The sequence below is a fragment of the Hyperolius riggenbachi genome, chromosome 3 (genome assembly GCF_040937935.1).
Source record: "Hyperolius riggenbachi isolate aHypRig1 chromosome 3, aHypRig1.pri, whole genome shotgun sequence".
NCBI lineage: Eukaryota > Metazoa > Chordata > Amphibia > Anura > Hyperoliidae > Hyperolius > Hyperolius riggenbachi.
The window spans coordinates 498,686,114-498,703,227 of NC_090648.1; the positions used below are offsets into that span (position 1 = coordinate 498,686,114).

At 48.3% G+C, this 17,114-nt stretch overlaps 1 protein-coding gene across 1 annotated transcript in view; it reads right to left on the reverse strand.

Annotated features, from left to right (window-relative positions):
• Window positions 1-174: 174 nt before the first annotated feature.
• Window positions 175-17,114, reverse strand: part of LOC137561754 (matrix metalloproteinase-21-like) — a 90,266-nt gene continuing 73,326 nt past the window's right edge. Inside the window, exons 7-8 of the mRNA XM_068273104.1 lie at window positions 16,094-16,266; window positions 175-3,173 (exon numbers count right to left, since the gene is read on the reverse strand). Of these exons, the coding sequence (XP_068129205.1) occupies window positions 2,868-3,173; window positions 16,094-16,266 (479 nt within the window). The 3' untranslated portion in view covers window positions 175-2,867. The remainder of the gene's footprint in view (window positions 3,174-16,093; window positions 16,267-17,114) is intronic.

The window sequence follows — 17,114 nt, forward strand, 5'->3', positions numbered from 1 at the left end:
GAAGTTTTCCTGTACTGTGCCTGCGCAGTAAGCTCCTTCTGGCGCGCGCGGGAGCGAACATGTGCACAGGCATGGCCGCGCACCTGCACTTCTATTTGTCTAGACGGCGGCGGGGAACGGCTCATCGGAAGAGGACGGCGCGGGACATTCCAGCTGCAGGGGGCCGATAGAAGCCCCAGGTAAGTGGCAGTTTTTGTTTTTTAAAAGGGCAACAGAACCCCTTTAAGTTGGCATGGATGGGTTCACAACTATGCAAAGAATACATCAAAATGAAAAGTTCCTTTCCAAAGGTAACTTCACTAAACTCACGCAATTGCTTTCAGAATTTGCCCTGGTCATGTTTCTTTATTTAGTTGAGCTTAAAAGACAACTGTTGGTGTGAGAAGAATATGGAGGCTGCCATATTTATTGCCTTTTTAAACAATACCAGTTGCCTGGCAGCCCTGCTGATCTATTTGGCTGCAGATCATTTTGTCAGATCTGAAAATAATGTCATAAACACCTGATCTGCATGCTTGTTCAGGGGTTATGGCTAAAAGTATTAGAGGCCGAGGATCAGCAGGCTAGCCAGGCAACTGGTATTGTTTAAAAGAAAATAAACATGGCAGCCTCCATATCCATCTCACTTCAGGTGCCTAGCCCCAGGCCGCCCACCACTGTGCCCACTGCCCCCCTTCCTGGCTGCTACCTCCTCCAGGCTACCTATGGGGGGGGGGGGCATCCTCACAAGTTTGCCTCAGGTGGCAAAAAGTCTAAAACCGGCCCTGCAGTTACCCTTTAAAGGTAACTTTAACTGAACACAAATTGGCCAGTTACTTACCTGCAGCATGATCACCCCACTGCCGCCCAAATTCCCAGTGGCGTTAGAAGCTATCCCCCTCCAAGTCGTAGCAACTCGGAGGGAGAAGTAAACCCTGAATTACCCGTGTGCGCGCTGTGGACTATACCATTACTGCTAGAGCAGTTCCCTACTCAGGTGCTACGTGGGCTGATCCAGAGCCTTCCCCTAAATAGGTGAGTATATAAATCTTTTTTTAGGTTCCTTCAGGGCTGCCTTAACCTCCTTAGCGGTAATCACGAGTACAGCTCGGGGTGGAAAAAACAAGCTAGGAGCGGTATCCCCGAGCTGGACTCGGGGTAGCTACCAGAGGTCTATGCAGAGCAATGCGGTTTTCACTCACCCTCCGGGGGATCCTGAAGTCGGACGTCATTCTTCTTCCTCTCCTCCGAGGCTCTGCTTCCCCCTGGTGAGATCGCCGTCTGTCATCATGACAGCCGGCAATCTCACTATAGGGTTACAGCGCCACACGGAGGGTGGAGAGAGAACTGCAGCGATGGATCCCAGGAAGGTGAGTGCTGGGCTGCTGCAGATCTCCCTGGCCGCATGTTTTTTTTCCCCAGTTTAGTTTTTTATATAGTAGGAATTAAAAGACGCGGGGGACCCAGGTGAGGGAGGGTGGGGGGGGGGGTCCGCCCACCTCCCCACCATTGTGCCTGCTGCTCCCCCTTCTTGGCTGCTTCCCCCTCCAGCTCGGCACCCCCACAGCTGGGCAACTGAAGTGGGAGGGATATGGAGGCTGCCGTATTTCTGTTCTTTTAAACAAACAATGCAGATTGCCTGGCTGTCCTGCTGATCCTCTGCCTCTTAGGCCCGGTTCACATTAGTGTTCGCTATCCGGATTTTCCGGATCTGATCCGGACCGCATACTGTACAAACGGAACGTACGTTCCGCATAGCAATGTAAAGTCTATGCGGACGTTCACACGTGTCCGTTCCGTACAGAACGGAGCCGACTCCGGACTCTTTTCCAACATGCGCTATTTTTTGGGTCCGGATCTCCGGCCCACGCATCCGGACCGGAGCCGGACCTGAGCCTGACAGCACCATCCAGAACACAGAAACCAATGGGAAACGGAAGGCACAGAACACACTGCCTACAAAAACCTGACGTTCTACCCCACTTCCTATGCGTATCCAAGCGGCCATTTCGGATGGGGACACATGGGCCAAGCATGTCTGGAGTGGAGCAGCAGTGACAGACGTGCTGGAGCTGTTTGGCAGAATGTCAGAGGTCAGGTGGAGGTGAGGCCTACAGCGGAGGAACCTGATTCTACAGGTGCACCTTCTGCTGACCCCAACATTTTTTTCTTAAAATTTCGCTATTTTTTGCCCACGGATCCGGATGGCAGCCTGATGCATGCCTGATGCAAACGGACCGGATCCGGATCGGAACCGTACGGTTCCGATCCGGATCAGATCAGGATCCGATCAGGATCCGGTCCGTTTGCATGGCAAAACGCAAGTGTGAACGGGGCCTAATACTTTTAGCCATAGACCCTGAACAAGCATGCAGCAGATCAGATGTTTGTGACTGAAGTCTGACTGAGCCGCACGCTTGTTACAGGTGTGTGATTTGGTGTGTGATCCCTTCAGGTGTCCTTTAAATACAGTATTTCTGCACATTATTTTAAGCTTAGACAGCTGAAGATGGTCAACGGGATGTAAATAGTTCTAGCCTGCATACAAATTTAGTGCAAATTGCATGCAATGTGGAACTGAGACAATCAACATTGACCAAAAGTACTTTTGATTGGTCCTTTGCCAAGCTGCTACAGGTTGCATTCAATTTGCATGTACAGTGAGTGAGAACTATTTGACCATCTCGTCATACAACTAGCCTGAAGTTATTTGAAATAATCCATTACTGCTGGGGTCTCCTTGCTCCCTTCCCATCATCACAACAGTCCTGGAAACAGCTTTCGTGTTATGCAAAGAGGCGGAGGGAATGCAATGATAAACACAGTGTTGTGACATTAATCTTTCCTTCCCGGATGGTCCTAGAAGCCAAGCCTGATGGGTTTCCGGCCTATGTTGTGTTGTAGAGAACCGACGGGTGGACGTCACAGATGTCGTACCACTTGGAGTTTATCTTCTCCCTGGGCCAAAGTCCATTCAGTGGCAATGAGGCGTTGGCTTGCCTGTCCTGATCTTTGACCATTTTCCAATAATAGCGGTCTTTGATGAAATAGGTTGCCTGATGCGTGTAGGAGAGGTAGACTGCATCCAAGTTTCCAACAGGGTGGTCTGCCGGTTCCACGGCTGGGAAGACGTCTGTGATACGCTTTGGAAAACCCTCGACCACTTTGTTCTTCTCCATGCTGAAGGCAGTCACCTGCAAGAGTTGGATTCCGTTAATGCTAGTAGTGACAACAAAAAACACATGGACACCTGGAGCTTTGGCATAATATCACCAGATAATGTGAAGAGCTGGATAGGTAGAGATTCTAGAGAATATACTCACATGTGTGGGTTGCTCCAAGAGGCAACATTTCGTATGGGCCTAAGGGGAAGTACCATCCCCACTCAGCATTTGGGACGGGTAAGTTGGTTGCAGCTCCAAAAAGATTTACTCCCCAATTTATTGTGGGGTGGGTCCCCTAACCAGGGTAGGGTGACTAACATTACTGGAGGCTCCCAAAAGTGGAAAACCACTGTTTATGACCTATGAAAGGCTCTATGCCAGAGAAAAAAGCTTGTGGCATAAACCACTTCATCAGGTCAGTAAATGTGCCAAAACAAAGGAGGAGAACAGCTTCTGGCACTCCAAGCTGTTATCTTCCTTTCATTTGGCACATTCACTGACCTGATGAAGTGATTTATGACGCAAAACGCGTTGTCCTAAGTGCTGAATAAAATCGAAAACTTTAAAGCTCTTGTCAGACATGTGAGGGAGGGGGGGGGGGGGGTTCCACGTGACAATGGTGGGGGCCAGAAGGACATGGGAAGATTGCATAAGTTAAAGGCTTCCCTCTACTTAGGTATGTATCTTTTTTTTTTTTTTTTTTTACACTTTAAATGTAGAGTTGGGCCGAACGGTTCGCCTGCGAACGGTTCCATGCGAACTTCAGTGGTTCGCGTTCGCGTCCCGCAGGCGAACCTTTGCGGAAGTTCGGTTCGCCCCATAATGCACATGGAGGGTCAACTTTGACCCTCTACATCACAGTCAGCAGGCCCAGTGTAGCCAATTAGGCTACACTAGCCCCTGGAGCCCCACCCCCCCTTATATAAGGCAGGCAGCGGCGGCCATTACGGCCACTCGTGTGCCTGCATTAGTCAGAGTAGGGCGAGCTGCTGCAGACTGTCTCTCAGGGAAAGATTAGTTAGGCTTAGCTTGTTCCTGTCTGGCTGCATACCTGTTCTGTGAACCCACCACTGCATACCTGTGCTGTGAACCCACCACTGCATACCTGTGCTGTGAACCCACCACTGCATACCTGTTCTGTTCAGTGGACCCGCCACTGTATACCTGTTCATTGAACCCACCACTGCATACCTGTGCTGTGAACCCACCACTGCATACCTGTGCTGTGAACCCACCACTGCATACCTGTGCTGTGAACCCACCACTGCATACCTGTGCTGTGAACCCACCACTGCATACCTGTTCTGTTCAGTGGACCCGCCACTGCATACCTGTTCTGTTTAGTGAACCGCCACTGTATACCTGTTCTGTTTAGTGAACCCGCCACTGCATACCTGTTCTGTTCAGTGGACCCACCGCATCAGTGCGCATACCTGTGCAGTTAAGTGAACCCGCCACTGCATAACTGTTCTGTTCAGTGGACCCGCCACTGCATACCTGTTCTGTTTAGTGAACCCGCCACTGCATACCTGTTCTGTTCAGTGAACCCGCCACTGCATACCTGTTCTGTTCAGTGGACCCGCCACTGCATACCTGTTCTGTTTAGTGAACCCGCCACTGCATACCTGTTCTGTTCAGTGGACCCGCCACTGCATACCTGTTCTGTTTAGTGAACCCACCACTGCATACCTGTTCTGTTCAGTGGACCCGCCACTGCATACCTGTTCTGTTTAGTGAACCCACCACTGCATACCTGTTCTGTTCAGTGGACCCGCCACTGTATACCTGTTCATTGAACCCACCACTGCATACCTGTGCTGTGAACCCACCACTGCATACCTGTGCTGTGAACCCACCACTGCATACCTGTGCTGTGAACCCACCACTGCATACCTGTTCTGTTCAGTGGACCCGCCACTGCATACCTGTTCTGTTTAGTGAACCGCCACTGTATACCTGTGCAGTTAAGTGAACAAGCCACTGCATACCTGTTCTGTTCAGTGGACCCACCGCATCAGTGCGCATACCTGTGCAGTTAAGTGAACCCGCCACTGCATACCTGTTCTGTTCAGTGGACCCGCCACTGCATACCTGTTCTGTTTAGTGAACCCGCCACTGCATACCTGTTCTGTTCAGTGGACCCGCCACTGCATACCTGTTCTGTTTAGTGAACCCACCACTGCATACCTGTTCTGTTCAGTGGACCCGCCACTGTATACCTGTTCATTGAACCCACCACTGCATACCTGTGCTGTGAACCCACCACTGCATACCTGTGCTGTGAACCCACCACTGCATACCTGTTCTGTTCAGTGGACCCGCCACTGCATACCTGTTCTGTTTAGTGAACCGCCACTGTATACCTGTGCAGTTAAGTGAACCCGCCACTGCATACCTGTTCTGTTCAGTGGACCCACCGCATCAGTGCGCATACCTGTGCAGTTAAGTGAACCCGCCACTGCATACCTGTTCTGTTCAGTGGACCCGCCACTGCATACCTGTTCTGTTTAGTGAACCCGCCACTGCATACCTGTTCTGTTCAGTGAACCCACCGCATCAGTGCGCATACCTGTGCAGTTAAGTGAACCCGCCACTGCATACCTGTTCTATTCAGTGGACCCGCCACTGCATACCTGTTCTGTTCAGTGAACCGCCACTGTATACCTGTTCTGTTTAGTTAACCCGCCACTGCATACCTGTTCTGTTCAGTGGACCCGCCACTGCATACCTGTTCTGTTCAGTGAACCCACCGCATCAGTGCGCATACCTGTGCAGTTAAGTGAACCCGCCACTGCATACCTGTTCTGTTCAGTGGACCCGCCACTGCATACCTGTTCTGTTTAGTGAACCGCCACTGTATACCTGTTCTGTTTAGTGAACCCGCCACTGCATACCTGTTCTGTTCAGTGAACCCACCGCATCAGTGCGCATACCTGTGCAGTTAAGTGAACCCGCCACTGCATACCTGTTCTGTTCATTGGACCCGCCACTGCATACCTGTTCTGTTTAGTGAACCGCCACTGTATACCTGTTCTGTTTAGTGAACCCGCCACTGCATACCTGTTCTGTTCAGTGGACCCGCCACTGCATACCTGTTCTGTGAACCCGCAACTGTATACCTGTTCTGTTCAGTGAACCCACCGCATCAGTGCGCATACCTGTGCAGTTAAGTGAACCCACCTACCTACGTGAGTGCACGCAGTGTGATATACCACTCCGTGCATACCCGATATGGACAAAACAGGTAGAGGAAGAGGTAGTGGCAGAGCCAGAGGAAGGCCACCCGGCAGGTCTGCGCGAGGTCGTGTAAATGTAATTTCGTGTGGACCCATGGCCGGATTTCTGGCAAGGCCACATAGGCCATGGCCTAGGGCACCAGATAAACAAGGGGCGGCCTGCAGACAGTGGGCATTATTTGCAGGGTATTCTTTGCAAGTGTCCAAACAAATGAAAGTGGTCAGGATAACTGCACTATTAGTACCTACCAGCTGGCATCTGCCTGTGCTGTGCTACAGGCAGCTGCAGTCCGTTAACCAAATGTTTGTGAACAGTGTGTGACTAGCAAAAAGCCAGACCTTGTCCAATGACATAGCAGCAGCTCCAGGCAGTTACAGAAGGCCGGGTCTCACATACTTGGTGTGGGGGATGAAAGGACCAGGGGCAGCACCAGAAAATAGTACAGAATACAGAAGGCAGCCTCTCACAGTACCCATTTCTTAATTATTGATTGGCCAGCGCTGTTACCCTGGAGACAGCAGTGGGTACAGGACTCACTTTTACGTGTTGCTGACCCCACCCAATGTCCAATTGTGAGCCACTTTTGACTATGTGTGTGTGGTGGACGGCTCCCACCACGCTCATCACCTGTAGATCGCTTGATTGACCAGTTCCCCCGTGTGACGTGATTGATTCACTTCATATTGCCATGGAGACCTCGGCACTAGCCCCAATAGTGGACACCATCGGCCCAAAATTTTTGGGATTGGTGTGTGTGGAGAGAGGTGGTAGGATGCGGTTTCGGTTGGGGCGGCTGGTAATAGTCGGCCTTGGGCGGTAAGAAGTACAAATCCGGCCCTGTGTGGACCTGGCCCACAGTACAGTGCTCGGAAGAAGGCACGTCCCATCACCTCCCAAGATTGTCAGGACGTGGTTGAGTATTTAACGACACAGAACACCTCATCTTGCTCAGCCACCAGTGCTACTACTAGCACCACTTCCGCTGCATTTGACACTTCGCAAGAATTATTTAGTGGTGAAATCACTGATGCACAGCCATTGTTGTTACAGCCAGATGAATTTTCACAAGCTCATATGTCTGAGTTACGCGGCAACATTATGGATGTAACGTGTAAGGAGGATGAAGGACCTACTGATGTTGGTGCATGTTTGGATTTGTCTGAGGCAAGCGAAGCTGGGCAGGATGATTACGATGATGACGATGATAGGGATCCTCTGTATGTACCCAATAGAGGAGATGAAGAGGGGGACAGTTCAGAGGGGGAGTCAGAGAGTAGGAGGAGGAGAGAAGTTGCTGAAAGAAGCTGGGGCAGCTCTTCGTCAGAAACAGCTGGTGGCAGTGTCCGGCACCATGTATTGCCACCTATGTACAGCCAGCCAACTTGCCCTTCAGCATCAGCTGCTGAGGTCCCCATAGTGCCCACATCCCAGGGTGGCTCAGCGGTGTGGAAATTTTTTAATGTGTGTGCCTCAGATCGGACCAAAGCCATCTGTTCGCTCTGCCAACAAAAATTGAGCCGTGGAAAGGCCAACACTCACCTCGGGACAAGTGCCTTACGAAGGCACCTGGTGAAAAGGCACAAACAGCAATGGGATGGCCACCTGAGCAAAAGCAGCAGCAGCACACAAAAGCAAAGCCACCCTCCTTCTCCTCTTCCTCCTCCATCAGGTGCATTATCTGCTTCTGCCGCTTTCTCCCTTCCACCTTCACAGGCACCCTCCTCCACTCCGCCTCTGCCCTTGAGCGGTTCCTGCTCCTCTGCCCACAGCAGCAGTCAGGTGTCCGTGAAGGAAATGTTTGAGCGGAAGAAGCCAATTTCGGCCAGTCACCCCCTTGCCCGGCGTCTGACAGCTGGCGTGGCGGAACTGTTAGCTCGGCAGCTGTTACCATACCGGCTGGTGGACTCTGAGGCCTTCCGTAAATTTGTGGCCATCGGAACACCGCAGTGGAAGATGCCAGGCCGCACTTATTTTTCGAGAAAGGCCATACCCCAACTGCACCGTGAAGTTGAGAGGCAAGTGGTGTCATCTCTTGCGAAGAGCGTTGGGTCAAGGGTACACCTGACCACGGATGCCTGGTCTGCCAAGCACGGGCAGGGCCGCTACATTACCTACACAGCCCATTGGGTGAACCTGGTGGTGAACGATGGCAAGCAGGGCGCAGCGGACCAAATTGTGACACCTCCACGGCTTGCAGGCAGGCCTCCTGCCACCTCCTCTCCTCCTGCTACATGCTCTTCGCTGTCCTCCTCCTCCTTGGCTGAGTGGCAGTTCTCCTCTCCAGCTACACAGCCCCAGCTCCGCAGGGCCTATGCTGCATGCCAGGTACGACGGTGTCACGCCATCTTAGACATGGCTTGTCTCAAAGCGGAGAGTCACACTGGAGCAGCTCTCCTGGCTGCTCTTAAGAAACAGGTGGATGAGTGGCTGACCCCGCACCACCTGGAGATAGGCAACGTGGTGTGCGACAACGGCAGCAATCTGCTTGCCGCTTTGCATATGGGGAAGCTGACACACATACCCTGCATGGCACATGTCATGAATCTAGTGGTTCAAAGATTTGTGGCAAAGTACCCTGGCTTAGCGAATGTCCTGAAGCAGGCCAGGAAGTTCTGTGGGCATTTGAGGCGGTCTTACACAGCCATGGCACGCTTTGCGGAAATTCAGCGCAAAAACAACATGCCGGTGAGACGCCTCATTTGCGATAGCCCGACTCGCTGGAACTCGACCCTGCTCATGTTCTCCCGCCTGCTAGAACAGAAGAAAGCCGTGACCCACTACCTCTACAACTACAGTAGAATGAAACAGTCTGGGAAGATGGGGATGTTCTGGCCCGACAACTGGACACTGATGGAGAATGCATGCAGGCTCATGCGGCCGTTTGAGGAGGTGACCAACCTGGTGAGCCGCAGTGAGGGCACCATCAGCGACTTAATTCCCTACGCTTACTTCTTGGAGCGTGCTGTGCGTAGAGTGGCGGATGAAGCTGTGAATGAGCGTGACCAGGAACCGTTACGGCAGGAACAGGCATGGGACCAATTTTCATCAGACCCAGCTGTTTCCTCAACACCTGCGGCAGCACAGAGGGGGGAGGAGGAGGAAGAAGAGAAGTCGTGTGCAGAAGACGAATCAGACTCAGAGGATGATGAGCAAGGTGTTTCTTTGGGGGAGGAGGAGGAGGAGGAGGAGGGGACAGCGGCAGGAGAACAACCTCAGCAGGCATCGCAAGGGGCTTGTGCTGCTCAACCTTCCCGTGGTATTGTTCGCGGCTGGGGGGAGGAGGTTGACTTACCTGACGTCACTGAGGAAGAGCAAGAGGAGATGGAGGGTACTGGATCCGACTTTGTGCAGATGTCGTCTTTTATGCTGTCCTGCCTGTTGAGGGACCCCCGTATAAAAAACCTCAAGGGGAATGAGCTGTACTGGGTGGCCACACTACTAGACCCTCGGTACAGGCACAAAGTGGCGGACCTGTTACCAACTCACCGGAAGGTGGAAAGGATGCAGCACATGCAGAACCAGCTGTCAACTATGCTTTACAATGCCTTTAAGGGTGATGTGACGGCACAACGCCAGCAAGGTACCACTGCCACTAATCCTCCTCCCGTGTCCACGCAGTCAAAGACAGGACGCTCCAGCGATCTCATGGTGATGTCGGACATGCGGACGTTCTTTAGTCCAACGCCTCGCCGTAGCCCTTCCGGATCCACCCTCCACCAACGCCTGGAACGGCAGGTAGCCGACTACCTGGCCTTAAGTGTGGATGTAGACACTGCTGTGAACAGCGATGAGGAACCCTTGAACTACTGGGTGCGCAGGCTTGACCTGTGGCCAGAGCTGTCCCAATTTGCCATCCAACTTCTCTCCTGCCCTGCCGCAAGCGTCCTCTCAGAAAGGACCTTCAGCGCAGCTGGAGGCATTGTCACAGAGAAGAGAAGTCGCCTAAGTCACAAAAGTGTTAAGTACCTCACCTTTATCAAAATGAATGAGGCATGGATCCCGGAGGGCTGCTGCCCGCCCCAAGACTAAGTCAGTCCCCGCACATACAGCATCTCTGCCTGCACGCCGTGTGACTGGCTGCCTGGCCTGCCCCAAGAAGACTAAGTCGCTCCCAGTCCCTCCACACAGCATGTCTGCCTGCAGGCCGCTTGACTACCTTCTCCGCCACCACCAACAGGGTCCGGGACTCCAGGCGGATTGCTGAATTTTTTAGGCCGCTGCTAGCAGCGGCCGCTGTAATAATTTTTCGGGTGCGTGTACATGACTGCCTAATTTTTCTGGCTGCACTGCGGGCAGCTGCAACAACAAAAGAAAAGGCATGTACATGCGCCCATTCCCCTTCGTGATCATTACCTTGCCGTGGTGAAGGGGCTTGCGTATCACAATGGAGCAATGACCGGCGCCTAGATGAGTGTCTCGGGGGGCACACCCACGATAATAAGGTCGTTGCCTCATTGTGGTCAGACCAAATTTGATCAGCTGGACAGTCACTGTTCTGTCATTCAGCTACATCAGCCAGGTGACCATATGGGCTGTAAAGCCACCAAAACCTGCACTCTCGCCATGGTGCGCACCAGTAAAGCACGGCCGTCACTACACAAACAGCTGTTTGCGGTGCGTTACACGGTGAGTTTGGTGTGTCAGTGTGAAGCAGTACCTTAATTACACTACCTGATTGATGTATACACATGCAAGATGTGTTAAAGCACTTTAGGCCTGTCATTTAGCATTCAATGTGATTTCTGCCCTTAAAACGCTGCTTTGCGTCAAATCCAGATTTTTCCCGGGACTTTTGGCGTGTATCCCACTCCGCCATCCCCCCCTCCAGGTGTTAGACCCCTTGAAACATCTTTTCTATCACTTTTGTGGCCAGCATAATTATTTTTTTTTTCAAAGTTCGCATCCCCATTGAAGTCTATTGCGGTTCGCGAACTTTAACGCGAACCGAACCTTTCGCGAAAGTTCGCGAACCCGGTTCGCGAACCGAAAATCGGAGGTTCGGCCCAACTCTATTTAAATGTATGTGCATGCATATTACTTGTATAACATGCGTTTACTCTTTAGTTGCATAGCCCATTTTATAGGAGCATAGTGTGCACTGTGTACTTCACATGAGTTGCGCTATTGGCGCCAATACCCATTACATAGCTTGCATGAACCCCTTTAAAAAGTACATGCCTTAAGTGTAACTGTCGGGCATAAAATCAAAAATCAATTCTTTATTTTTATCTGGTAAACAAGTAATACGGATGCTAAACAGGCAATCCAAAAGTTATAATCACTATTACTTTTCTTTTTTATAAATGATCATTCCCCAGTTTATCTGACTCTTATTTGGTACGTTGCCGCACAAAGGAAGTTGCACGGCATGCTGGGTTGTCTTTTTTTGCTTCTTTATTTCCCCTCAGACTTAACTAATGTACAGAGGCAAAAAAGGACTATGGCTAAAAAACACATGCAAATAAGTAGTACATTTCTCCCAGAGTAAAATGAGCCATAAATTACTTTTCTCCTATGTTGCTGTCACTTACAGTAGGTAGTAGAAATCTGACAGATTTCGGACTAGCCTACCTTTTAATGGGGAATTCTTATGGTTTTCTTTATTTTCAAAAAGTACTTAGTGAATGGCTGTTGCTCAATCCAACTGCCAAAATTGTGTGCAAACAGTTGGGAAGGTGACCTGCATCTTTGTAAAGATCCTTTCCAGGGAGTGCTTTTGTAAAGAATAAACAAAATACTGAAAATCCCCCAAGAGGAGATGAAGTAGTCCAATACCTTTCAGATTTCTTCTACCTACTGTAAGTGACAGCAACATAGGAGAAAAGTAATTTACAGCACATTTTAATCTGCAAGAAACATACTTCTTATTTGTGTGTTTTTACATGCATTTTAAATTTTACAATTTTCACAATAGTGGTCCTGTAAGGAATAAGGAGTTTAGATATTTTTATTATATGTTGTGATAATTCCACTTCAACCTTTTGATAGCCACTGGCAAGATGGAACTAGGTAGAGCTGACAACCATTGCTGAGATTGATCTTGTCACGGCTGTCGATAGGTTATTATAATGCATTTATGGTGGGATAAACCACCACAAGATTTTGTTAAAAATTGGATGCTGCCTTTTATTAATACAGTGGTTTGCAAAAGTATTTGGCCCCCTTGAGGTTTTCCACATTTTGTCACATTACTGCCACAAACCTGAATCAATTTTATTGGAATTCCACGTTAAAGACCAATACAAAGTGGTGTACATGTGAGAAGTGGAACGAAAATCATACATACTACCTTTTGCTGCAATTACAGCTGCCAGTCTTTTAGGGTATGTCTACCAGTTTTGCACACCTATAGACTGAAATCCTTGCCCATTCTTCTTTGCAAAACAGCTCCAGCTCAGTCAGATTAGATGGACAGCGTTTGTGAACCGCAGTTTTCAGATCTTGCCACAGATTCTCAATTAGATTTAGATCTGGACTTTGACTGGGTCATTCTAACACATGGATATGTTTTGTTTTAAACCATTCCATTGTTGCCCTGGCTTTATGTTTAGGGTCGTTGTCCTGCTGGAAGGTGAACCTCCTCCCCAGTCTCAAGTCTTTTGCAGACTCCAAGAGGTTTTCTTCCAAGATTGCCCAGTATTTGGCTCCATCCATCTTCCCATCAACTCTGACCAGCTTCCCTGTCCCTGCTGAAAGGAAGCACCTCCAGAGCATGATGCTACCACCACCATATTTCACAGTGGGGATGGTGTGTTCAGAGTGATGTGTAGTGTTAGTTTTCCGCCACACATAGCGTTTTGCATTTTGGCCAAAAAGTTCCATTTTGGTCTCCACATGGCTTGTGGCAAACTGCAAACGGGACTTCTTATGCTTTCCTGTTAACAATGGCTTTCTTCTTGCCACTCTTCCATAAAGGCCCACTTTGTGCAGTGCATGACTAATAGTTGTCCTATGGACAGATTCCCCCACCTGAGCTGTAGATCTCTGCAGCTTGTCCAGAGCCACCATGGGCCTCGACTGCATTTGTGATCAGAGCTCTCCTTGTTCAGCCTGTGAGTTTAGGTGGACGGCCTTGTCTTGGTAGGTTTACAGTTGTGCCATACTCCTTCCATTTCTGAATGATCGCTTGAACAGTGCTCCGTGGGATGTTCAAGGCTTTGGAAATCTTGTTGTAGCCTAAGCCTGCTTTAAATGTCTCAATAACTTTATCCCTGACCTGTCTAGTGTGTTCTTTGGAGTTCATGGTGTTGTTGCTCCCAATATTCTCTTAGACAACCTCTGAGGCCGTCATAGAGCAGCTGTATTTGTACTGACATTAGATTACACACAGGTGCACTCTATTTAGTCATTAGCACTCATCAGGCAACATCTATGGGCAACTGACTGTACTCAGACCAAAGGGGGCTGAATAATTATGCACACCCCACTTTGCAGTTATTGATTTGTAAAAAATGTTTGGAATCATGTATGATTTTCGTTCCACTTCTCATGTGTACTCCACTTTGTATTGGTCTTTAACGTGGAATTCCAATAAAATTAATTCATGTTTGTGGCAGTAATATGACAAAATGTGAAAAACTTCAAGGGGGCTGAATACTTTTGCAAACTACTGTATTAAGCAGTGATTTTGGTGGTAATTCAATGGCCCAATCACCCCTATGAACTGCGGCCGGCAATGCCTTATTTATGATTGCTTATGCTGGATCCCTTACCACCTCTCCCTTGGGCTGGCTACTCACTGTTCCAGGATGGTCCATATAATGATTAGATGGTTTCAACAAAAGAAGACGAGCGAGCATGGACGGTCATGCTTGCTCATATACCCATGATCTACTACAGTCATGTGACCTACCTGGAAGTGCTTCCACGTGGGATTCCAATACAATTGATTCATGTTTGTGGCAGTAATGTGACAAAATGTGGAAAACTTCAAGGGGGCCGAATACTTTTGCAACCCACTGTATAAATTAAAGTCAGCATCCATAGACTTAATTTTGCATCAAAATTTGCAATTACAATGTGAACTCATAATTCATTTCATCTGTATTTGTAATTATTTGTAATTACACATCATTTTCTCGTAACTTTTGCATAATTTTAAGCCCCCATACATGCTGTTGCCACCAAAATTGTTACATATGTTAAGGTGAATAATGGGTACAGGTCCCCAAAAAATTTTCAAAACGACTTTTCAGTTTTTGAGATTTTTTTTTTTTTGAAAAATGCAAAGGAAAATGTTTTTAAACTGTCATTTTTCCGAGTTGAAAAAAATCATTTTTCCTTTGCATTTCTAAAATCGATTTTCTCAAAAACGAAAGGGCCTCAATTCACTAAGCTTATCTCCTGTCTTTAATAACGTTTCTAGAGTTGTTACCATGGTGATGAGGCATGTCGTATTCAGGAAACATTTTACCTCAGGCAAACCTAAAGTTACCTCTTCTGTCTTTAAGTTAACACTTCAAACCTTAACATAACTCTAGAGTTAAAGACAGGCTGCTTATTCACTGCCTGTGAAAATAACTACAGAGGAGGTAAATTAACTACAGAGGAGGTAAATTAACTACAGAGGAGGTAAATTAACTACAGAGGAGGTAACGTAAGGAATGAAGAGGTAAGATAACTCTCTCACTGTGTGGAGGTGAGTTTTCTCTTGCCTTATCTCCAGCATGATCTTAGTGAATTGAGGCCAAGGTCTTTTTGAAAAATTATTTTATTGATTTGTACCCATTATTCTCCTCAACGTATGTAGCAATGGTGGCGATAGCATGTATAGTATTTTCTATTCACTGCTAAAGTCGGCAGAAAATTATGTGAAAATTATGTCAAAATGAAACAAAATTACGAATGATTACACAAAATCGATTGAATTTAGAAATTGTAAATACGTATGGGCCTAACTGTGAAAATGTCTGTGAAATTTTGCATGATCGTAACGTAGCTGTTTACGGTCATCCCTATGATTTACTGTCCATTTTCAGGTTCTCGGTTGTGTACTAGCAACCAAAAAATTGCATATTGAGGGCAATATAATAGCTTGGTGGATGAGCTTTTTGTCCCTAGGCCTTCTCAAAGGACTAGAGGACATGATCTGCGCATGGAGGAAAAACGTTTTAGCCATTTATTTAGGAAAGGGTTCTTTACAGTAAGAGTGATTAAAATGTGGAATGCATTGCCTCAGGAAGTCGTTATGGCAAACTCTATACCTGCATTTAAAGGGGGCTTAGATGCTTTCCTTGCATTGAAAGACATCGATGGCTACAATTACTAGGTAATGCCTAATGATGTTGATCCAGGGATTTTATCTGATTGTCATCTGGAGTCGGGAAGGAATTTTTCCCTTTTGGGGCTAATTGTCCATGCCTTGTAAGGGTTTTTTCGCCTTCCTCTGGATCAACAGGGATATGTGAGGGAGCAGGCTGGTGTTGTACTTTGTTCTCTGGTTGAACTCGCTGGACGTGTGTCTTTTTTCAACCAAAATAACTATGTAACTATGTAACCACAACGGGTGTGAAGGAGCTCAGGAGCTCTGTGCTCCTTACATTCATCTCTGTCACGTGTCATATGTGATATAGAAGAGGAATGTACTGTCACATGGGGTCTACATCAGCCCCTTGTGACAGAAAAAAAAACTAAAACATAATAACATTAAAACGTAAAAATGTGGAACTTTTTGACTAAAGACCTTAGAACCCGATGTGTTTAAACATCCTTACATTATTTTCTCTGAAGAAATAGATCAGTCGTTCCTTCTTGTCAAAAAACGCTGCGTCCACGGGGCTTGGAGCTCCAGGAAACGCCTCGGAGATCAGCTGAGGATACCGCTGTTTCTTCCAGTCTTCTGTATACGTCATGTCTTTGTCCGGGTCGTAGCGCCAGACCTGTGTACCTTCAAATGAATAAAACCATCGTTAAAAAGGGAAAATCAACTGTTCTAAAAATTGCCATAAATATTAGTCAAAAATGCAAGAGTCTTATAAACTCTCTATTTTAGTCTTCAGTCACCTGTGAATCTCTGAAACAGACAGTGATGGTCAATGAGATGCAATTAATTACAAGTTGCAGCATATAATATTATATGCCAATTTTATACAAAGTTATGCAGCTTGGAGATGGACCAATCAAAATCCCCAAAGGCAACAGATGAAGGCCCACAGCCTTACTCGTTACCCACAGGCAGTTATGGGAGGGAAGGTGTCAGTCATTTACGGCTGGACTACCCAATCAGAGGATGTAGGGGGAGTGGCAGTTTGTCTCATGCCTTTTCCCAGAAGGCACTATGCGGGAGGCTGGGCAACTTTCAGAATATTCCAAGATCTCGGCCACAGGACACCAAGACATACAGTAACTGTGGGACTGTCCCTTGGGGATTATTGTTTTTAGATTATTTAGTTGGGTTCTATGGGTGGCAGGGCCGGTTCAAGTAACAATTGGGCCCCTGGGCAAAATTAGCCTGGGGGCCCCCCAACAGACACCCCCGACCAAAAGCGCCAAATTTCCCTCCTGGGCCCCTGAGCTGGCTGCTGACCCTCCCCAATCACCTCCCAACAGACTCTGCAGAGTCCCTGAAGAGCAACAGTTAAGATGGGGGAGGGACACCTTGGTGGCCCCTACAGGCTTTGGGGCCCTGGGGAAATTGCCTATTTTTTCCTATGGTAGCTCCGGCCCTGATGGGTGGGGAGGTGGATTGAGATTATCACCAGAAGAAAGATATTCTTGACCATCCACTTTAAGCCT